Source organism: Lutjanus erythropterus, chromosome 11, assembly GCF_056507025.1.
Source record: "Lutjanus erythropterus isolate fLutEry1 chromosome 11, fLutEry1.hap2, whole genome shotgun sequence".
NCBI classification, from domain to species: domain Eukaryota; kingdom Metazoa; phylum Chordata; class Actinopteri; order Lutjaniformes; family Lutjanidae; genus Lutjanus; species Lutjanus erythropterus.
The window spans coordinates 19,950,104-19,972,597 of NC_139327.1; the positions used below are offsets into that span (position 1 = coordinate 19,950,104).

The following is a 22,494-nucleotide window of genomic DNA, read 5'->3' on the forward strand; positions in this document are numbered from 1 at the left end:
TTGAAAAGATTAGAGAAAAAGATAAAGACACACAGTAGGATGTTAGTGCTACAATGTAATGTCAAATACAGTAGAATCTTATAATTTCTCAATTTACTTTAAACAACAGATAAATTATGATTACTTAGCTGATGCACACTATGTGATCTGTCAATCTGAGAAATGTAGCACACTACTAGGAGTTTTACCTGTTACTTTAAATATATGACTACATCACAAAGTTATAGAAAAAAACATAAAATAAGATTCTGACATCTGGGAACCTTCTGATAACGTTCTTCTAAATGTTCTGTCAGACAAATGGCAAATACTGAAAAAATTGTACTAATATACCATTATATATTTGCCAGCAGAGATGCTCATGTTGCTGGAAAGCTTGCATCATGATCCTGATGAAGTTCAGCACAAGCAAAAGTTTACTGAGTCCCCTCTGGCTGAGGACACTGTGCCTTTTCTCCTGCTCAAATATACACAGGGCACATCCCTGCATTGCACGGACCTACACACACACGTACACACACACATACACACACACACACACACACACAGTATCTATATCAGAATTCAGGTATATCAACATCTAAAAAGATAAATGACAAAGTAGCAGGCTTTTCACTTCACTCACAAAAACATATTACACACAAAGACACGCTGCACACAAGCTCCCATAGCCCACTGTACCTTCATGGCAAAGGTATCTTGATCTGTATCAAAGCCTTCAGGGAAGAAGCAGGCCATGAAGTGGTCCACATCTGTGATGTCAGTTATTTTGACAGAGTTGAACTGCAGCAGGTACAGACTGTAGCCCTGCCAAAGAGCCAGCTGGTACAACTACAGACAAAGCAGAGGGAATAAATATGAATGGTGATTGTGTGTTGTGCAGAAGATACCATGGACAATTGTTGCAGTCAGTTTTGCAGAAGTAAAAAAAACTAAATTGGTTAATTATGGGGCTACCCTGATTATATCAATGTGGCTGCCATGAAAAGGGTCTAATATCTAGGCTACTGTGAATTACCTTTATCCCAAAGAGAAAATCTGCAATCTGCAACATGCGCCCCTGGTACAGCTTTGAAGGCAGTCGATGTTTGTACTTTTTCCATATCTCCACCAGGATTTTGATCCTTCAAAATGAAAGGAAAATGAAAACAGATTAATAATAAAATTGATAATGTAAACAGACTTGAAAGGAAAATATAGTTGATTCACTAGTATGTATGTAATGAACTACTACTCAAAAAGTATCTTCATCATCGGAAATTATCACAATCTGAGTATGGAATTTCATATTGTTAGACAGAGGAGCGACTGAACTGACAATGAGTGAAGTGTATATGTGTTTGATTTAGAGTCTAGGCCAGGTCAATCCTCACTCAGACAGCCTGAGGATGGAATTAGGAAAATGCTGATTTTTATGAGAAAATTCATAGCACTCAATTTCAGACATCTTGTTTGCAAACCACTCGTGATTTTAATCAAATAGCAGATGATAATCATAATGACTACCATGGCCAACGAGCTGTGGCTTTATGTCATACTGTATTCCAAAATACATCATGAGAATACTATGTGGTTCATAATTGACTATTTAAATTATATGATGCAAAGAAGTTAACTACTGTTAAGAACCTATTGAGATTTGAATGTAGTTAAAAAAATTACCCAAATTCTTAACCCTATTTCTTAACTTGTTCCAAAACGTGGGGGAAAAAAGCTACAGCCCACTCAAGGACACACAGCAAGCACTCTTTGCAATCAACACCAGGATAAATTCAGAAAACAAAAAGTATTTACTTTTTGCTTATACATTTGGCTGAGGATGTGTGCCCTTAATTGTTCATAATCACTGACAAACCTGAGTTCCTGTGAAGTCAAGGTGCAGTTGAGGCTGACGTGTTATTTGAGGCCCCAATTTCAACTTAGGCTAACGCTACGCACCTGCACTCAAAAGTGAAGCTAGACCTGCCTGCTTGCTATGGCTAATAAACGTCCGAACGTAATCATATCGCTTACTAGGATAGCAGCCAAATGGAGTCCAACTTGTTTCTTCAGAAGTAGCTACAACTGTAATTGGAGTAAGTAATTGTTTCACTGACTATCAAGTTTAGTTTCGCAAAGGTGAAGTTAACTTTAGCTTATGGTTAACTCAATTTTTAGCTAACGCTAATGCTGCGTCTCACCCTTTGGCATGAGAGTCGTTGTCCTGGCTGGTCGAAGAAGCGACTCGTCTCACCAGTGTTATAAATAAGTTAATGTCTCGTTCAAACGCCAAAATAACTGGATTTCTTTTATCAAGTTTCCCGTAATATGAGGCCGGCAAGTCCATGTCAGCGGCCACGACGGTATTTTAACCAACTAACGTAGCAGCATAACGATTTTTCTGTTGGCTATATCCAACAACAAACTGTGCTAAGACACTGAGGCAAGACACATCACCATGGCAACAAGTCAGTCGCTAAACGGTCGTGTCTAGAAGGAACCCTAGATTTGTGTAACAATCACGGGACTTATACGCGTTGTTTATTAGTTGTACACGTTCTACAAGTATACTTTTACAATGTGATAAAACTGGGCAGACTTGGGGACGAAAACACCTGGTTAGAGTCACTGACGACTGATCATGGTTTGTATTGAAATGACCACTCTCGCGAGATCTTTCGCGGGTCTAGGGTTCTCTTGTAGAGATGACCACGCTAAACAGTAGTGTTAACATACAAGTATATTCAAACACGCTGTAAAATGGTTTATGAGACCCTTATTGCTGTATTATAGCCTTTTACAAAGTCAGTTAACTGACGTGATGGCTCTTTCCTACTTGTGCCACTGTTACATCATATTTTAGAATATTTACTATTAACTACATAGTTGCCAGCAAGGTTGAGTATTAAAAGATAACATGTAAAAGTTAACTTAAAATATTAGCCAGCCTTTTTAAGTTAAAACAAACTATTTTTTGTTTATTTTTTTATGCTAAAAAATTCAATGTGTTTGTCTGGCACAGTCTCAGGGCTCAATGATTGAGGAAAGGGGTGAAAGGCAGTACACTGAAAGTGCACAAAAGAACAGTGGTTGCACTGGAGACAATACAGCTGGGAGGAAGAAGCAGAGACTGAAAGAAATTTGGTTGGCACAAGTGTTGCAGAGTTGGAAAGCACTTCATATTTTACATCTGAGCTCACAGCAAAATGATACACGCTTAGAGTGTCACCTAATGCTGCCCCATACAAACTCATCAGTTCCCATTCAAGCTCACATCCAGTCCACACACAAACCCAAAGCTTCTGGCACTCGAGGCACAGCAGGCTAATGCTCTGGCAGCTATTCCTCAAACAAACACACATAATCGCACACAGACACACACAGAGATCCAGACGGGGGTATTTCCTGGGGAATGAGTACGGGGGCATCAGCAATACTCTGAGCCAATGTCACCTCATGACTGGGAGAAGGGAGAGACAGAGTGGCAGAAAGACAGACACAACCAGTCACAGTCAGATGAAACAATGAGGGGCGATGGAGGGATAAACAGTTGACGTCATTGTTCCAGAAAGATCAGCCTGTTGGCAGAGTGACTACACAAATGTGCAGGGGAGGTTATGGAGGGGAGGGGGGTGCAGAGGACGTGAACAAAAACACTATAAAATGCAGTGCAGGAGAGCACATCAGCACCCATCTCAGACCAAGTCAAACCTCCCTCTTACCCATCATTTTTAAATTTCCTCTGGAATCTCATCATGGATATCCCCATCCAGTATCCCTGGTACCGTCGGGCCTTCCCACATCGATTCTCTGAATTCTCCATGGCAGAACCTCTCACCGATTGGCCACTTATCTGGCCCCTGTCTTGGTCCTTCCCCTGGATGCGCCCATCCTTCATGCGCTGGTTCAACTGGTTCGACAATGGCCACAGTGAGGTAAAGTAAAATTCACATTTCCTAAAAATAATAAAATTAAGTTGAGTTCATTTTTTTAATGATTCAAAACAAATATGGTTGAATATGGCCCTTTCCAACTTTGCAACACTTGTGCCAGCCCTTATCATATCATTATGACCAATCACACTGCTTTAACTCAGGCTGTTTAATCAGGAATAATTTAGGATAGTCAAATTGAATGAAATTAGGTGTTAAATGTTATACTTTGTTTATTAAAACAAACCAGTTCTAATCTGACATTATGTATGTTTCTTTGCAACTGTGAAAGCTAATTAATAAGAGGAAAGATAAAAATGAAAAATAAAAAGGTATATTGTTTTACTCAATTAAATGCCTAACTTTACAGGTCAGACATGGGAAATGTAAACATCTGGCCCCTTGTCACTTTACTTTTTTTTAAATCTGGCCCTTCTAAAAAATAAATTGAATGGGCCTAACCTTCAAGTTAAACACTAATTTAAAAAGTATAACCAATATTTCTGCTAAAGCTACTTATCATAAACTATGTATTAAAACTAACGTGCTGTAGAGCGTATGATGTGACAGGCCATTAGATAAACACACGCCATTAAACACACAGAAATCTTTAATATTTGAGTTATGGCATACCAATATTATTGATTTATGTTTATTAAAATTAAAAATTCTAATATTTCTGTTCAGAGAATTTCAGAACTTATAAACATGAGTTCTTCTAACTTGAAGTCTTTTGACTTGAGTTGATGAGTTGAATGAATGTCCTGTACAGAGTTCGATCAGCTCATTAAATTAAGTTTCTAAAGAAACGTGATCAGCATATTAGCAGACTTCCCAGCAGCAAGACAATTACATTTCTTAATATTTATTCAGTCACACTGAAACATTACAAAGTTTATTTGACTTGAAAACTTTATTTGTTTTGAATCATTACATAATAGTCTTGTCTTTTCAAATTCAGTCAACTTAAAATTTTAAGGCAGCCTGAACACTAAACAAGTTATTTATTTTTCTTTATTTTTACAGTGTGTGTGTCTTGTACTGTGACGATCGAAACAAGGTTTTGTGTGTTTTTGTGCTGATTCTGGGGTGCAGGTATGCAACGAAATATGTCAGTATTGTTTCTAACAGCTGCACTGTCTGTACAGATGCGCATTGAAAAGGATCGCTATGTCATTTATCTGGATGTGAAGCATTTCTCACCTGACGAGCTGTCTGTCAGTGTCAATGATGAGTCCATCACAGTACACGCCAAGCATGAAGACAGACAGGTTAGAGGGACTATAGAGATCTGCATATATAATCTAAATGGTAACTGATTTTGATGACACTTTACTGATGTACTAATTTTGTTTCCAGGACGACCATGGCTGTGTGTCCAGAGAGTTTCTGAGGAAATACAAGCTTCCTGCTGGCATAACAGGTGCTGAAGTCACCTCCAGTCTGTCGGTCGATGGTGTGCTTACAATCACTGCACCTCGGTCATCTCCTGGCACAGAGCGCACTATTCCTATTGCCTGTGATGATGGAGCACATAAACAGAAGATGTAGAGCAGTGTCTGACGCTCCCTACACTGTTTCACTACTAACCCCAAGTGCTGCCTGTTTTTATATTTAACCTGTTACAGTTTTGTTGGCAGTTCAGTACACATATACAGTATAGTAGGTGGGACATACAGGTCTAGATGTCCATAAGTTCAAGTGCCTTCTAATAAACCAGTATCTAATTCCTAACTCACTGTTATTCTGATGTCTCTGCAAGACAATGGTGCTTTAAAACCAAAGGCACGTGATAAAGTCTATATGTCAGTCCATTTAGGTTTTGCGTAGACACAATGTGATAAGGTGCAGGATAATGAACTCCTAGGAGTTAAGTTCCCTTTCACAAATCTACAAAATCATTCTTTAAACCATACCTCTCTGCCAAAAATATTTAAATATGTAAACCTCTGTGTATGTAAGTGATACACCATGTATGTAATCATAATTGACCCCTCCCAAGTCCCGCCCGTTATTGTTCTGTCCTGCAACAGACCAGTTGAACAAAGTTTGTACCCCAGCCAACTTTTTCCTTTTCCTGTCAAAGTGACGTAAAAAGTCGCTTCTTATACTAGCTAATGTTAGCAAAATGCATGCTGACCAGCTAGCTAATGTTAGTAAAACACGAGCTAACTAGCTAGCTAATGATAGATGTAGATCAGCTGGCTAATTAGCTTGCTAGCATTTTGCTAAAATTAGCTAACTTAAGATGAATATGTGTCGCTTTTTCGGGTCCTCAGGTTACAAGCTTGCTCAACTGTCACTGAGCAAAAGGGGTGGGACTTAGGAAGGATCAATTTAACCCAAACCAGCTTGCATCAAACAACATTAACAGGGAAATGCTTAATGTTGAAGAAAAGACAGAAAGAAGAATATCAAAATTGTTCACAGAAGATGATAACAGACTAAAATGATTCAACTTAATTGAACAGTTCTACAGTATACAGTGCTGTCTGTGTAAGATGCCAACTGTGCTTTGTTTATTCTTTGAGAACAGTTTCTGTATGTGTTAGGAGGAGGAGGTGGGAGTTCTCTGGAGGCATATACAGTCATTTTTAGTTTGTTCACTAAAAAAAGCCACCAAAGGACTTGGGACCAGGTGTGTACACGTTGAGAGGAAGAAAGAGGGTGAATGAGCAGGATGGAACATAGTGGACGAGGGAGGAGACAGACAGGTTTTTATCACTGGGCTCCTTCTCTGCTGGGGAGCATGGCCTCTGAGCTGCTAAGGAACGTGTGTGCATGTGTCAGTGTGTGTGCGTATGTGTGTGTGTATATGCATGTGTGTATGCAACAGTGAGTGCATATGAGCTTATAGATGCAAGAAGTACAGCTCTATCATTCCTTCACATTGGCAACAACCCTCTGGCATATTAACACAGAAAACAACAAATAGAATAAATAACGAAGCTCAAATTCTTATCCCTGCTGTGTGTTCTGTCTTTCTTTAAATGTAGTGTTTCTGTTTTCAAAATAACATACGCTGCATCTGAGATGATGAATTAAGCTGCTTTCTTATTTAAAGGTATACTCTGCAGGATTTTCCTTGTAAACAGTGTAGACCAGTGATATCCAAAGTGTGGACTCTGGCCTAATTTTAAGTTTAAATTTTCGAAGTTTGAAATAACCCCAAAAAAATCTGATTATTATTGTTTTTTAAAAAGTAATCACAACTAAGGAAAAAAAGTCCATGGGATTTAAATTTCATGTTATTCCTTGTTTATCTGACCTAGTTTATCAGGTGTTACAACATATTTGGTGACTGTCGCACTGGAGCGCATCATATATACAGTTATTGGTACAATTAATCTAGTTGATCAGAGTTGTGATTAAAGGTTTGGGTGGGCCACAGAAGATTTTTAGATTACAAATTGGGCCGTAGCATTCTTAAGTTGGAAGGAAACGACTTGCATAGACCAAAGTAAACCCTGTGGGTTTTCAATAGGGGGTCCGTGACTGCAAGGGGGTTCTCAGAGTTACTGCAGGGAGCCAGATTGTTTGATGATTTTATTTATTTATTTATTTATTCTTTTATTTATTTATTTAGTAATAAAAAAAGAAAATAAAGTATGTCTGCAAATACACACTAACATGATTGGGGCAAAAATGAATTTACACAACACTGACAAAAAGCTACCCATCAATCTGCATGCAATCATGTGAGCTAGCTTACCTGCTAAATCACTGTGACATCTATTCATAGCAGTGACCTATTTAACTATGTGTTAAAACATAATGACCAATTACATGTATTATTATCCCAGGTGTACAGACACAGGATCCTTTTGTAACTTCACAAGCAAGAGACATACCATCCACTTCAGAAACCACAGATGAAAGCTCAGAGGGTTAGGCAAAGCGGCTAACATTTGCCAGGCTACAACTGCTGCTGACTTATCAGTTATGGGTTAACATAACCGAGAGAAGACACGAATATTTTCAATACAGTACACGTAGTAGTTTGCTTTGTCTGGGAGGCACTTCTGCAAATTGACAGTAAGCCAGGGAGCTATTTAATAAACATTAATAATGACATTATTTATCTGATTATATTTTGTATTTTAATACAAACAAAGTTATACTACTTTCATTCTACATTTTTGTCTGTGCATTTGAAATATATCAGATTCTTTTTATTCTATTTTCTCAATTTAATGTTAAATCCATTCCTTCATGAATTAGTATTTGGCATTATATAATCTAAATACATTAGATTAGATGATTTGTATATTGCATTAACCAGTATTGCAAAAGTCATCTATTATAATAAAATTTGGGGTTTTTTTTTTTTTTTTTTTTGTATTTTACATTGTTATATTGATGATGTTGATGAGATGACATGAGAAATATACACTGAACATTACTTGTTCAATGTATATTTCTTATGGGATACACAGTCACCAAGAAAAATGAGTAGTTGTTTATATAAAATCAGACTAAAGATATTTCTGTGTCTTTTTAAAACACTTGATTTAACTTTTGCATTTTCACATATATTTTTAATACCTGTAGCGCAAATATAATCAATATGATGGAGTGTTACAGACAATAAAACAGTCACATACAGAGTGTTAAGCAGCAGTGGTTCCGTCTTCAGGGCGTTGAAACTTAAATTATGAAATCTGATTGCAATCTAGAGTTATTTGTAGATCATGTGTAAAGCTGTTTCTCATATCTTCTTCTTCTATCTTCTTAGGCGCAGATTATAGTGTGGATATGCAAACCTACATACATATTCTCAAAAGGTGTGTATGATCCCAGAAAATGAAGTTATCTTGTGATGTAGTTGACAAGAAGGTTGTTCTCATTATCAGTGACAGTAGAAGTCCCATTTCTGGAAATAAGAGGAGAGGCAGAATTAGGAGAAAGCGTCACAAAATGTATATTTGTGTGGACGTGTGTGTGTGTTCACCTACAGTTGTCTTGACTTCGGTGCTGGCTGGCATGAGAGGATGTGTCTCCTCCACCATGCTGCTGGGGAAGTGGCCAATGCGAGCCTCCTGCTGTCCATAATAGGAGTCCTGTACCTGCAAACACATGATATGGACAAAAGTTGTTGACAAAATCACTTCTCTTTTAATAGTTTCATCAAAACAAAGGTTATTATCCTATAGATAGTTACGTGAAGGACAAAATCAAAAATACATGTTTTTCCTCTTATATATATTGCTATTTCTCATCTTATTTTGGTTTGAGTCCCAGAATTTTGGAGATATCAGCGGTAGAGATGTCTGCCTTCTCTCAAACATAATACAACTAGATTGCACTTGGCGTGTGGTTCTGAAAGCACCAGGGAAGTGCATCTGAAAAACTCAACAGACAGAAATCGTGGCCCCGGTTATAATCCAAAAACCTTATTGAGAACAATTTACCGTAAAAACTAAATAATTAGTTTTAACCCTCAAAAAGAGTTAGTGTCTGGGCTGCCTTAATATTTTAAGATGACTGAACTTGAAAAGACAAGTTGAGGTACTTTTGCTATGGTTGAAAACCAATAAAGTTTTCTAGTCAATTCAGTTGTGCTTCAATAAGAAGATGTGAAATTGAACCAACAACTCTTCAGTCACACTGACAAACATTACAAATGACTCAGACAAACTGAAGAAAGTCAGTTAGAACTTACAATTGCAGCTCCAGTAAATTCCTGTATGGTTTCTGATTTTCTTTCCACCGAACTACACCCACTAACCATATCACTGCACAGAAGGAAGTGTGCATCTACTGATGGATGAGAGGTTCCAGTTCACTTCAGTGCAGGATGTAAACATTAATGACGTCCTCCTTGCCTGAGCTTTAACATCTCATCTAGTCAGGCTTCCCTCTGCGTGATACAGTTGGCGAGTGAATTGATGAATTGTTCCTTTAACTTACACTGCCAGCCCAGAAAAGGTTCCCTCTGTCCTTGAGCATTGCGTAGACATAGACGAGCTGCCCCTGTCTGATGGGGATGAACCTGCAGTCTCCAGGGTAGTAGTCCTGCACTGCACGAGCTATCAAGATAGGATCTGTGCAGGAGTATAGAAGGAGACTTTTTATGCGACTGAAAAAGTTTAGTAGTGTAACATGATCCCTAAATAGTAAACTACTAAATGCAGTAGTCACCAGCAGCAAAAAGAAGTGTGCTACTTACGGCTGCATTCGGCGTCAGCACAGAGTTTCTTGTCTGAGAGTTTTGGCATCTGCCTTCCAGCTTCAGAGGTTGGCAGCAGAAGCCACACGGAAAGAGCAAGCCAGAGTTTGCAAGGCATGTCTGTACTGTATGTGAACTGATGATCTGATGGTGGACGTCCTTTGCGCTTTTTGTTCCCTTTTGTCTGTTTGCAGTCCCCAAGAAGGAGGAGTAGCAGTGGCAGTCCCCTTTTTCTAATCTCCCTACCCCCTACCTCATACATGAGCACACACAGAGAGCTCCTTTCAGACCGTTCAAGCAGGTAAACAGGATGGGGGATGAAGAGGAGGGAGGAGGAGGAGAACCAGACTAGACAGACCCCTGCTTGTGTCCTAACCTTCCCCTCACCCTGTGTCACCCCTGCTCAAACAGCAGAGTGGTGGATTTGTTAACAACATTCCTCAGAGTTAAGCTGCATTTTCTGATAACTGTACTCCATTACAGTAACAAAAAAGACATAATTCTGGTCTGAGACAGACCAGGAAATCATTATCTCTTGAAATAATGCTTTCACTACCGATAGGTACACAGACCAACCGCTAACTTTAGCTGTACAGACCAATCACTAAAGTTAACTATTAGCTACACAGACCAATTGTGAACACTGGCTACACCAAACAACAAGTGTTAATGTTATCTGCGTTGAAAAACAGCGAACTTTAGCTACACAGAAATCCAGTTAGCTAACTAATCTGTCAATACTACTGAGAAATATGTGTGTGTGTGTGTGTGTGTGTGTGTGTGTGTGTGTGTGTGTGTGTGTGTGTGTGTGTTAGTTTAAAGTTTGAGTGTTTAGTGTGACTAGCAATAAACGTAACATAACAAAAATAAAACATGTTTGGTTTAAAAAAATTTACCATATTTTGTATTGAGATAATCCAAAAGTAACAAAAGGTAATCAAGTTACATTACATTAATATTATGATACTTGGTAACCCTTCCAACTGTGTCCCTACTTTCTTAGATCAGATCAGATCAGATCAGCTCAGATTGGATTAGATAAGATCAGATCAACTCAGATTAGATTAGATTAGATTAGATTAGATTAGATTAGATTAGATTAGATTAGATTAGATTAGATTAGATTGGATTAGATTAGATTTCAAACATGTAAGAAAAATAAAATAAGTAAGAAAAAAATTAACCACAAAATTAACAACAAATGGTATATTCAGCATATTCATGATCAATAATTTGATGGTAATGCAATGCCTTGAAGTGTTAGTTCACACTGAATATACAACATACAAATTCCTCCAAAATTGTGTTGCCTTGCTCTCCTTATAACTGATATTTTTTTTTCTTTTTTTTTACTGTATACATGATCTGACCTGTTTTGAAGTCAAGGAAGTCTTTAAATTTTAATGTTTTAGATTTAATAAGAGTCAGCTGGTTGGTTCTCTGTAGGTGGTTTTGTTTACAGTTCTTCTGGCTCTTCTTTGAAGGATGAATATTGGATTAGTATGTGTTTTATAAGTATTTCCCCACACTTCCTCAAAGTAGGTTATATATGGGAGTATGAAGGAACAGTATAAGGTACATAATGAGATTTATTTGATATTTATTTTACTTCATATAATAATGCAATGGCCTTTGATATTTTAGTTTTTGTGTAATTTATATATGGCTTCGAGCATGATTTATTGTCTGGTATCATTCCCAGAAATTTCATTTCAGTCACTCTTTTTGTTTCAATATTACTTATCATGAGATTCTTCTTTGAATTAAACAATTCCCAAAGATTCTACATTTTGTTGAATTTAATTCAGTGTTCATTTATTCCAATAAAACATAGTTCTTTCCCCACTGTATCCAAAAGTTCTTTCCACTACAAAATAAGTGTTCAGCCACTAGATGTCAGAGCAGCAGCTGTCCTTCTCTTTGCAAACACACCACTGTTATAATCATCCCGCTCTGCCTGGATATTTACTCCTCCCTCTGTTTGTTCTCCTTACCTTTTTACCTCAGGAGGTGGAGCCACTAGCTGTATTTACATGTCGTATGTTTCCACTGCCAAGGAAACCAGCTGAGCCTCCCTTGTGCAAACACTCCCACACACACACACACACACTTGCACAGACACACTCACCAAACAGGAAGATTATACCTGTTTGGTATGAGTCGGCTGGGAACTGTCAGGTAAGACAGACTTAATTTTTGCTCCTTCAATGTCAGAACAAACAAAGGGTCTTTAGTTAGTTCTCATACTGGAAACAGATGACTTTATAGTAGGAATGAGTTTGTCACTTTAGCTTTTAGATTATTTTGAATCAGATGGCAGGATGGTTTCATGTTAGTGAGAGGTGACTGAAACAGGTGAACTGGCAGATGTGACGTCAGACTTGAAGACAGAAATGTGACAGAAGAGTGAGACTGCAGAGGGGAAATGTATCGTAACCAAAAATTTAGCTTATATAGACAGAATGTATATGAGTGCTTGATATATAACCCTGCAAAAAAGCTTAAACTTCAAATATTAGGGGTGAGGATTATTGAGTCATGCTGACTCTAAAAATACATGCTGGAATAATGCTGGAAACAGAACATATAAACATGATTTCTTCTAACTTGAAGTATTTTGGCTTGAAATGATGAGTTGAATGAATATACTGTAAAAAATCGACTCATTACATTAAGTTTCTAAGGAAACATGATCAGCGTATTAACAGACCTCCCAGCATGCATTGTGAGAGAGTTAAAACTCTCCTGAGATCCTTCTTTTTCATAGCTTGAAGAAAACATATGATGAAAACTTGCTGTTAAGGTAAGTCATGGTTGCTTGTTTTCAGAATCACGAAAATGGTACAGGCATGTTTTTTCAAGTTTAACAGAATTCATAAAAAAAAAATCTAATTTGTTTGTAATGTTTGTCAGTGTGACTAAAGAGTTGTTGGTTCAATTTAAAATGTTTAAGCACCAACATTTATTAAAGTTAAAACAAATCGTTCACTTTTACAGTGTATACTTTCCTTATAGGTAACTCGCTCATAAATAAATCTTCATCATTACAAGACTGAGATTCAGCATTTCCGTGTACAAATTCATGACATTTTGTATTATTTTCATAATCATCACACAAAATAAGACATCTATTATTCAGTCTTTTAATATATTTTATTAATTCTGACAAACCCTGCTATAGATTTAACAAAATGTTTTTGATTCTTGTTGAGACATTATTTTCCACATCTTCATTTTAGATTTTTAAGATTCATCACTGCAAAGCCTTTTTATTGTCACAATATTGAACGTCACTTCAAATGATATAGTGTTATATGACAGGCCTACTCTATTGGCAGCCAATGGACCAAATCCGACCCTATAATGACCTCAATCTGGACATTTGATCATTTAAAAATATGGTTTTATTTAAATAACCTGCTATACGTTTATGGGTGTTTACATTGTTTATTGGAGGATAATGATTTTATTAGAAGGCTAATTCACCAATTCCAATTTGGTTATGTCTTAAGCACAGAGATACTTACTTTTTCAAAAAGTTTTAGAAGATATTACTAAGACTGTCTTTTTTCCTGTATTTTTGTCCAGCCCCTTGGTACCACAAGGTTTGGTTTACAAATCTGTCCCTTCTGAAAAAGTAATTGACTAGGCCTGATATAGACAGTGACTGTAAATAACATGTAGTAGTAGCGCCTTATCAAGTCTTATTTTGGGCAAAAAGACATTTTAGAAACAAGCATTGCAGTGATTTTTTTCTCAGTGATTTGGCCAGAGTTGATTTCTCTAGAGGCTATTCTAAGAACATTCAAGACATTGTTGTATTTGTTGGAAACAGTGAAGCACAGTGCCTTTGGTATTTAGGGAGGGGGAGCAGAACAAAGACAATAGTTGAGCTGGTATTTCGGTCAGAGTAACAAAAGCACCTGTCAGACAAAAGACCTCCTTATAGGCCATGTGAGATTCTATTACTAGAAAACAACTAGTCTGACGCTCACACAAGTTATCATACATGTCGTGAAGGTCACATTTACAGTAAATAAATGTGTTTACAGTGGGATCTTTGTTATTGCTCACACAGCTATTTGTGAAGAAGAGAAGATTTGAATGATACCAGCATTTATTGGCACCACACCGACGAACAAGATTGAGACATATCTGGATTATAAAACTGAGAAAGGAACTCATCAAACTACACCAGATCAGACCATCAAGAAGCAGAAAAGGATTCCTGATTTCACAAAAAATCATGGCTGTCCACCTGCCACCTGTCTGACTGCATATTACGAGTCCAAAGACCCGGGACAATGCTTTCTATCTGACCTTTATACAAGCCCGTCAACAATGTTTACTCCCAGGAAAGACAGTCTTCCCTCCCCGAGCCTGGAGGACTCCTTCTTCCCTCTCTCCTCATCCTCCTCAGTCTCACTCTCCTTCGCTCTCCCCTCATCCACGCCCTCTCCAGGCAGCAGTGACAGTGGGGGTGGGATCGAGACGGACCTGATCTTGGCTGCAGAGCTGGGACAGGCTTTACTGGAGAAGAACGAGGAGCTGGCAGCCTCTCTGGAGCAGAGCGAAAGGGAGGTGGAGGTAAGGATGAAGCTGCTGTAAACTGTGCTCTTTGTAACTAAACAAACTTTCTAACACTACTTAAAAATGTGTTTAGGGAGGTGAGAACAAAAAGAGCACTAAAAATGTTTTACATTTGAGTTATTAGAGCCTGCAGAGCACATTATAAAGGTAGAAAGACTTATAATAGTCTGTAATTAATAACCAACAGGATTCAATTTATTTGACTTTAGATAATGGAAATAACAGCTCTTCCCTATAGGCTGATAACAAAAACACAGAATATTGATAAGGGATAATATACAGTGAGCAGATCATTATTGCATTGCATTATTGCATGATTTATTATTTTGCAATAACCGCCAGCTCACTATACATTATCCTGCATATTAGATGGTTACTTACCTAAAAAATCAATACTTTGAGACAAATTATAAATTCAAAAATGATTTTATCCAGAGTCTATGATCAAAACTGTGTCCATACCTACAGTCTGTTCTTCATAGCAGCAGTCTGTTATACAAAGCAACGGTTTGCTATATAGAAATAACAGACCTGTAACTGACCAGTCAGAATTGAGTATTAACAAAGCCATGTAATAAAACCGGGTTAAAAGCAGATATTAAAACAGCCTGAAATATAGTACATAAACAACAACAACAACAAAAACTGTGTCTAGTTGCACCCAAGGCAAATAGGCACACTGGCTACTTCACCCTCGGTGCAAATAGCATCTTCCAAAGATTAAACAGATTTAGTACTGATGTCAAATTTGTACATATCCACACTTTGGTCTTTGTATATCACATAGACACAAATTTTAAAATTAAGACCACAGCTGAAAAGAGAATCGCTAAATGTTATTTTTTAAATTTTCTGTAAGCATTTTTTCTTGTAAGTAACTTAAATAACCCTCAACGGAATCAGAATAGACATTTTTACATGCTGGCAGTGGTATAGAACAGGTGTAAATGATAAAATTAATGATGCCTTAATTCCATTTAGCTGCTTCAGTTTCAGGGCGCTGGTATTGACCATCTTCACGGCAGACATATTGACATGAAGAGTAAACACAGGTGTTACCAATGATACCTATTAAGGTCCCATGGAACAGAACCTCAATTAATGTCCTTGATGACACCTGTGTTTACCCCATTATTTCATATCAATATGGCTGCTGTGAAAAACATCTATTGCAAGTTGGTGCAGTATCATACTGTCATGACTTACTGAGTAGAACAGAGCTATTGTTATCATTAATGTTATTAGTGACATCTGTGCATTTCCCAGTCAAATTCTGCTTATCTTGTTCCCTCTAAACACTTTTGCTGTCACATTTAACTTGACATTCAAAGTAAGAAGAACACAGACATCAAATTATTTATTTATTTCAGTCGGTGATATTTTCATGCTGTCTTCTTTCCTCAAAGCCACTTCATGCTGTGTTTAATGTCTCAGGCTTTACAGCAGGAGAAGCATGTTCTCCAGAGGAAGCTGGAGATGAATGAACTGGCATCTGGGCAGAGAGAAGCAGAGCTGGCTGCAGATTTAGCTGCCTTGAGGGCTGAGCTGGAGCGACATCACAGCCAGGGGCGTGACCGGCGAAGGGATGAGAGTGAACAGCTAACTCAGCTAGCCAATCATAACCAGCGGCTGGTGGAGCAGCTAGCAGAGGTTAGTTTATACCATGCCTGAAAACTGCCTAAGGTCCAGTGTCATTGTTAAGGTCAAGTCAATGTTTTATCACAGTCACAAGTAAGTCTCAAGTCTTTGTATGCAAGTAAGACTGACAAGTCCCAAATCAAGTCCAAAGTCCTAAACTTTGAGTTCAGAGTCCTAAACATTTGATAATGCGTTAACGGTGATCTATAAATGGAATATAATATTCATGACTATTCTCTATTTGCCAAATGCAGTGTGAATATCTATTTTACAAGCTGCATGTTACCTTCGCCTACAATTATTTTTCATCCTTAAGTTAGTTGCTTCACTTTTCACAGTCAGCTTGATATATATTGTTAATAATATTTACCATTTGTTTTATATAGGGTGTTTCTGAGCAATTTCATAGTCACATCAGTGCCTTAGATAAGTGTTTGCAACGTTAGCCAGCTTGCGAGCATCGTCGTCTTCATTCCAACTTGACAGAAACAAAATGAAACTCATCAAAAACGTCTTAACTCATCTTTTTATTGTTCCAACACTCACCAGCTCTGGTGCGGCTGAAATAAACCCTTAATCCACTGTGTTCAATATAAAAAGATTTTGGCTGTACAATCTGTTTCTCCCCACTGGTTTCTGATGTCCAACCTAATTGTTGGTCCATCTCCCAATATTTTCACATGTAATGTGGTGAATAGATAGATAGATAGATAGATAGATAGATAGATAGATAGATAGATAGATAGATAGATAGATAGATAGAGAGCATCACATCCGGGTACTTTTTCTCCTGCGTCAGGCATCCGCCCTTTTTTGGATGAAAATAGCTGCTCTTATTTGACTGGCAGTCAACACAAATGCCGAGGCCAATCAATAATCAGTGTCATTACATAGAAAAAATAGAAAAAGACACAGGGGCTGGTGAGTGTCTGCCTCCATCAAAGTGGAAGAACAACTCCACTGAGTGGTTGGAAGTGGTATATCATTCCATTTACAAGTACCTTATTAAATCTTCAGGTGATGTATTTGTGTACACACCGTGTACACACAGAACAGTAAACACAATTAACAATATGTACGAAGCTAACTGTGTAAAGTGAAGTAACAAACTTGAGGATGAAACATCACAAAGGTAATGTTGCTAAGGTGTTGACAGGAAGTGAACAGATGCAAAGCTTGTTACACAGATTTATGTCACACTACATTGTGCAAGTAGAGAATTAGTGTATAGTCTACAGAGGGCATGTCCTCTTCCACAGAGTCTGCCATGTTGCATTGCCATGTTCAGTGGACCAAAACGGACAAACCAAACACTGGCTCTAGATATGGCCTTTTGTGTTTTTCGTAAGCTTTGCAGCCACCATTGGTTCTCTTACATGGAGAAAGTGAGATGAAGTGTCAGATGCCAGTAAAACCTACACACTGGTCCTTTAATGAGCTGTTAACCCATCAAAGAAAACAAATAATGCTGTTGGAATGAAACAGTACCTAGGTGTATATGTGTGTGTGTGTGTGTGTCTGTGTCTGTGCATGTATGGGTGTTTGCGTGTGAACTGTCTCTGTGAGTGGTGTCACAGTCACACAGACAGGAAAAATGCAGACTAGCAGGTTGAAGGAGTCCCACCTTTGTCATTCACTGAACAAAAGATACTTTTCTGAACTTGTCCACTTTCTGTTTGTCTAGGCTGTAACACTGGAACACTCCTTGAGGACTGAGCTGCGTTCCCTCAGGGAAGAGATAGAGGAGTCATCTTTTAGCCGAAATATCAACGTGACACAGTTAGAGAACGTACAAGCAGAGGTATACTTAACAAGCACTTCTTCGTATTTTGCACACAGTGAAATCAATGCCAGAGTAAAAAAAAAAAAAAAAAGATAAACATCTTAAAGCAGTACATCTTAAACAAAGTACTATGACATTATAATACAACATTAAAGTAAAGAGAGCTGTTTTAATGTCCAAGTCAAGTCCTTCCTCAGTGTCAATTTCAGTCAGCCAAAACAAACCAGCTACACATCCTTTAGGTCTCTGGATGCTGATGACCTTTGGTGTACTATCCAAGGTTGGTAACCATCATTAATAAATGGTAAATTGATAGGAATCGAACATTAATTAATAATTATGTTACTGTTATCATTCAGCTAGTGTTTAAATATGCTTTATAAACCATTTATTATACAAATGCTACATTTTGTAAACATCAGATGCCACTTTACATTGGCCATCCAATTAATGTTTATAGATGCACTACACAGTATTTATTAACCATTTACAAAGTCTTATAAACCATCCTGGAAATATTTGCAGACAACAGGTTCTCAAACTATAGGTCCGAAAAATCACTTGGGTACATTTAGAAACAAAACTACTTCCTAGGTTTAGGAAAAGATGCTTTGGGTTGCATAAGTATTATAATCATTAGTTGCAACTTTGTAATAGTCATCCAAATTATATTTATAGGCGGTTTACAAACTAATTATCAACAAAGGGTAACGGATATCTGGTCCATATCTGTATGTAATGAATTCTTAAAGGTTTACAAATCATTTCATAATCATTAACAAATACTTAAGATACTATATAAGATATTAGGATGTGTGCAACAATAAACTGTTAATATATAATTTATAAACCAATTATTTTATATTACACACACTAAGGATAAAATAACATGAATTTTGGCATTACTAATAGTAGTAAACATAATAAATTATAATTCCATTGTTTGTTAACAGTGAAATAACTTTTACTAAAGTTTAATTAACTATCAATACCCCATTTGTTAATGATATTTATTATAAAAATAGTTTTGGGGTTTTCTAGTGTCGTGTAAGCCAAAATCAAATCTCCAGTCCAGAATTTTAGTACGTTATCAAAGGCCTGCCTATAGCTCTTACATTGATTTTTTTTTTTTTTTTTTGGCATTTTACCAAGCTGAAATTTGAGGCCTAAAAGTTTTGTCACACCTAATAATAACATTAACAATTGGTAAACTGATAGTTAATTAAACATTAGTTAATATTAATTTTTCTGTTAACAAACAGTCAAATAATGTTTATATATGCTTTATAAACCATTTATGCAATTGTAAAGATTTTGTATACTTGTTGACATATATATTTGTGTCTCAAAGCATCAAAATGTGATTATAAAGTTATTGGACTGAAATGAATCACATTTACTTAAATGTTCAGCAGAAGTATAATCCAATAGCCAGCACACTCATTTCATAATCTGAGCATGGCAAAAGCTTCAGTCACCACTTTCTTTTACCTCTTTTACTGAATTATTTATTCAGTATTTTGTGTTTATCCACTTTCTGTCTGTATAGAACAGAGTTTTGCTGGAGCGGCTGTCACACATGGAGGCACAACTAAAAGCTTCAGCGGAGGACAGTGATAGACTCCGCACAGAGAGAGACAGACTGAGAGACAGACTGTCAGAACTGCAAGCAGCACTGAGAGACAAAGAAGCAGAGGTGAAGACGAGTGACTGGCATTTAAATAGCAGGAGATATCGATCACTCATCACTAACAGAAGTCACTAACATGACTAGTTTGAAGCTCTTGATCTCTTTGTGTGCTTGTCTCTCATTGTGTGTGTGTGTGTGTGTGTGTGTGTATGCTGTATGTAGATAGAGCAGGAGCAGGGAGTGGTGTTTGAGTTGCGAACCTTGAATCGCGCATTGCAGCAGAAAGCTCTGAACCTGGGAGAGGAGAGCATGCTGGATAATACACACACACAGCCTCTGTCTCTGCTTAGTGAAATTCAGCAATCACAGGTACACACACACACACACGCACACACACACACACACACACACACACACACACACACACACACACACACACACACACACACACACACATGCATGCACACACACACACACACACACACGCACTAATGCACTAATTCTGACCCATCTTTTTTTGGATATGGGGTTGGACCAACAAAGATTAATCAAATTTAAGATTAGTTTGAATTAATACAGATTTAAAATCAAGTTGAATCAATATGGAGATGCCTGGTTGCCCAAATTAAAATACACAGATAAATAAAAATAAATTGTAGTATTGTTAGGACCTAGTAGGTATTAAAAAAAAGGGCAGGTGGGTGGGGGGGTTCATAACCAGTTAAAAACTCTTTATAGTAAGATTAAAAGTTAATACTGAATCAGTCTAAATTGGAGTTTGAAGTTGTGGTGCAAAACAGTTTAAAGTTAAACCATGATTTCATCAGGGTTAAAAATGAATCCTTGTTGGTGGAACCCAGCCAGAGAGATACTAACAGGCCTCTACTAACATGACAAATATGCATTTAAAGCGCAAACATCTACTAATAAATGCTTTGACCTTAACTGACCTGCTTATGTGTTGTGTTGTCTGTATCTCTCCCACTGATCAGGCTAAAGAAGCTCTTCTAGCTCACTCCACAGTCCTGCAAGCAAGAGATGAAGAGATACAAGCGCTCACAGAGGAGGTGTGTTGATCTATAAAACCACACATATACATACAGGCAAAGGAGCCTAACATCAGTGTATTGATAATGATAATGATAATCCATCCACCTGACAGGTGTGGCATATGGAGATGCTTATTAAACAGCATGATTATTGCACAGGTTTGTCTTGGACTGATGACAATAAAGGCCACTCTAAAATGTGCAGTTTTATCTTGAAAAAAAGACATTTATAAGGCACTGAACTCTGGCGATTTCATATAGGCCTACAGATACCATTTTTTTTCCCAGAAGGACAAAATCATGACCTCTCTACTCTCTCTCTGATCGATGACTGCCTCTGAGTACTCTGATATTCTGACCCTAACCCCCTAGGTTTTGAATCAATTTACTTGCTGTGGAGAATTTTTTAACAGTGTGATATTGATACTTTTACTTCAGTTAAGAATTTGAATTCTTCTTCCACCACAGCTGCAGTCTCAACGAGAAGAACTGGAGTCTTTAAGGGAGGAAATCAAGCCATTTCGAGGCAGTCCTGGAATGCCAAGCTACAGGTAACACTACACAACAACATGTTTGTTAATTTGAACCCACAGCAATGTATTTGAATTTTTGAATTTGAAGTTATAAGCACACAAGAAGAGCATGTAGAAATAAATATAGCAGGGATTGTTTAGGAGAGGTACAAAACCTGCAGGGGCTTATAGTAAAACCTCACCTCTATGATTTACAATTTCTTTTACGATTTTCAATCAATCAGACGTAAACACACATAGTGAGTGCGTTACCTATGATATGCCAGTTGTGAACAAATTATTGTTTAAAGCTGTTGATGGAACAGTATGTATGTTTGCTTATCATCATATCAACCTCCAGTTCTTTAGAGAGTGAACTGGCCATGGTACGTCAGGAGAAAGAATCACTAACTCAGCAGCTTCTCAACACAATCAAACACAAGGTGGCGCTGTCTCAAGAGCTGGATGCCTGGCAGGCGAGTCTTCAGTTGTAAATTATGTCTGTTGGCAACACATTTTAAGTCGTTCAGTGAAGAAACCAAATATAGTTTTTTTTCCATCTGAATGTTTCATCTTGTTGCAGGAGGACATGAGGCTGGTGATCAATCAACAGGTGCAGCAAAAGGAGGAGGAAAGACAGCGGGAAAAACAGCGAGAGAGAGAAAACACAACAGGACTTCAACGGAGCAAGTCTTTACGAGTGAAGGGAGAAGGCGGGAAAGGATTCTTCTCCTTTTTCAAAGACAAATGACAGGGAGAAGTGGCAGCGGTTTAAACGGACAGAGATGCTACTGTGAGCATATGCTGCTAGACGATGCATACTCCATGTGATATCAGCAACTGAAATGTTTACAGACCTCATATTTGAATATATTTGTATATATACATGTACAGTATCAGTTATTTCAGTTTTTATGACTTTATACTAAACATTTTAATCCACCAATGAGTCTCTGTTTTATCTGGTTTTCACCTCAGTATCTTAAAGCTGCGGTTTTAAACATTTTTTGGTCACTTGAATTTGTGTTTGGACCATATGAGAGCTGAAAAGTGAAGCCTAAATAAAACCATAATGGGGCTCTTTAGCTAGCTAGATACTAAATTATTTACATAAAACCAAAACAAGGATCTAAAAGACAAAAAGCACCTTTGTGCAGAAGGTAAGGTCTGACTTAGGTTGTAGTTTTCTGCTGGTTTGTCGCTATACATGTG

General features: G+C 37.5%; 4 protein-coding genes across 6 annotated transcripts in view; 2 read left to right on the forward strand and 2 right to left on the reverse strand.

Annotated features, from left to right (window-relative positions):
• cfap54 (cilia and flagella associated 54) overlaps nucleotides 1–2,359 on the reverse strand; it is a 45,239-nt gene extending 42,880 nt beyond the window's left edge. The window contains 4 exon segments of the mRNA XM_084731193.1: nucleotides 334–499; nucleotides 682–831; nucleotides 1,019–1,124; nucleotides 2,181–2,359. Of these exon segments, the coding sequence (XP_084587319.1) occupies nucleotides 334–499; nucleotides 682–831; nucleotides 1,019–1,124; nucleotides 2,181–2,326 (568 nt within the window). The 5' untranslated portion in view covers nucleotides 2,327–2,359.
• Nucleotides 1,977–6,866, forward strand: LOC146318978 (alpha-crystallin B chain-like). Of its 2 annotated transcripts, XM_084731192.1 has the most exons (4): nucleotides 1,977–2,075; nucleotides 3,753–3,914; nucleotides 5,060–5,182; nucleotides 5,271–6,866. In XM_084731192.1, exons 2-4 carry the CDS (start codon nucleotides 3,801–3,803, stop codon nucleotides 5,460–5,462), a joined length of 429 nt encoding a protein of 142 aa, XP_084587318.1. In that variant the 5' UTR covers nucleotides 1,977–2,075; nucleotides 3,753–3,800; the 3' UTR covers nucleotides 5,463–6,866. The 2 variants fall into 2 exon arrangements, with proteins under 2 accessions (XP_084587318.1, XP_084587317.1); XM_084731191.1 differs by lacking the exon at nucleotides 1,977–2,075 and having other exon boundaries at nucleotides 3,139–3,914.
• Nucleotides 6,867–8,313: 1,447 nt separating this feature from the next.
• On the reverse strand, nucleotides 8,314–10,353 carry mia (MIA SH3 domain containing). The gene is made up of 4 exons (XM_084730324.1): nucleotides 10,081–10,353; nucleotides 9,822–9,955; nucleotides 8,867–8,977; nucleotides 8,314–8,784 (listed from the first exon to the last, which is right to left on the reverse strand). The coding sequence occupies exons 1-4, from the start codon at nucleotides 10,340–10,342 to the stop codon at nucleotides 8,761–8,763; spliced, it is 531 nt and encodes a 176-aa protein (XP_084586450.1). The 5' UTR covers nucleotides 10,343–10,353; the 3' UTR covers nucleotides 8,314–8,760.
• Nucleotides 10,354–12,145: 1,792 nt separating this feature from the next.
• bicdl2 (BICD family like cargo adaptor 2) lies at nucleotides 12,146–22,228 on the forward strand. 2 transcript variants are annotated; one of them, XM_084731195.1, is made up of 10 exons: nucleotides 12,146–12,258; nucleotides 14,159–14,667; nucleotides 16,105–16,320; nucleotides 17,993–18,109; nucleotides 19,641–19,787; nucleotides 19,944–20,090; nucleotides 20,714–20,788; nucleotides 21,239–21,321; nucleotides 21,644–21,758; nucleotides 21,866–22,228. In XM_084731195.1, exons 2-10 carry the CDS (start codon nucleotides 14,185–14,187, stop codon nucleotides 22,031–22,033), a joined length of 1,551 nt encoding a protein of 516 aa, XP_084587321.1. In that variant the 5' UTR covers nucleotides 12,146–12,258; nucleotides 14,159–14,184; the 3' UTR covers nucleotides 22,034–22,228. The 2 variants fall into 2 exon arrangements, with proteins under 2 accessions (XP_084587321.1, XP_084587322.1); XM_084731196.1 differs by lacking the exon at nucleotides 19,944–20,090.
• The last annotated feature ends 266 nt before the right edge of the window (nucleotides 22,229–22,494 follow it).

Excerpts from the sequence above, each read along its gene's own strand:
- LOC146318978 (XM_084731191.1), top strand. The coding sequence starts at position 3,735 with ATGGATATCCCCATCCAGTATCCCTGGTACCGTCGGGCCTTCCCACAT. Across the intron at positions 3,915-5,059 it reads TCGACAATGGCCACAGTGAG|ATGCGCATTGAAAAGGATCG; the intron begins GTAAAGTAAAAT and ends CTGTCTGTACAG. Across the intron at positions 5,183-5,270 it reads CCAAGCATGAAGACAGACAG|GACGACCATGGCTGTGTGTC; the intron begins GTTAGAGGGACT and ends TTTTGTTTCCAG.
- mia (XM_084730324.1), bottom strand. The coding sequence starts at position 10,342 with ATGTATGAGGTAGGGGGTAGGGAGATTAGAAAAAGGGGACTGCCACTG. Across the intron at positions 9,956-10,080 it reads TGCTGACGCCGAATGCAGCC|ATCCTATCTTGATAGCTCGT; the intron begins GTAAGTAGCACA and ends ACTCCTGCACAG. Across the intron at positions 8,785-8,866 it reads GCACCGAAGTCAAGACAACT|AAATGGGACTTCTACTGTCA; the intron begins GTAGGTGAACAC and ends TCTTATTTCCAG.
- bicdl2 (XM_084731195.1), top strand. The coding sequence starts at position 14,185 with ATGATACCAGCATTTATTGGCACCACACCGACGAACAAGATTGAGACA. Across the intron at positions 20,091-20,713 it reads GTGAAATTCAGCAATCACAG|GCTAAAGAAGCTCTTCTAGC; the intron begins GTACACACACAC and ends CCCACTGATCAG. Across the intron at positions 21,322-21,643 it reads CCTGGAATGCCAAGCTACAG|TTCTTTAGAGAGTGAACTGG; the intron begins GTAACACTACAC and ends ATCAACCTCCAG.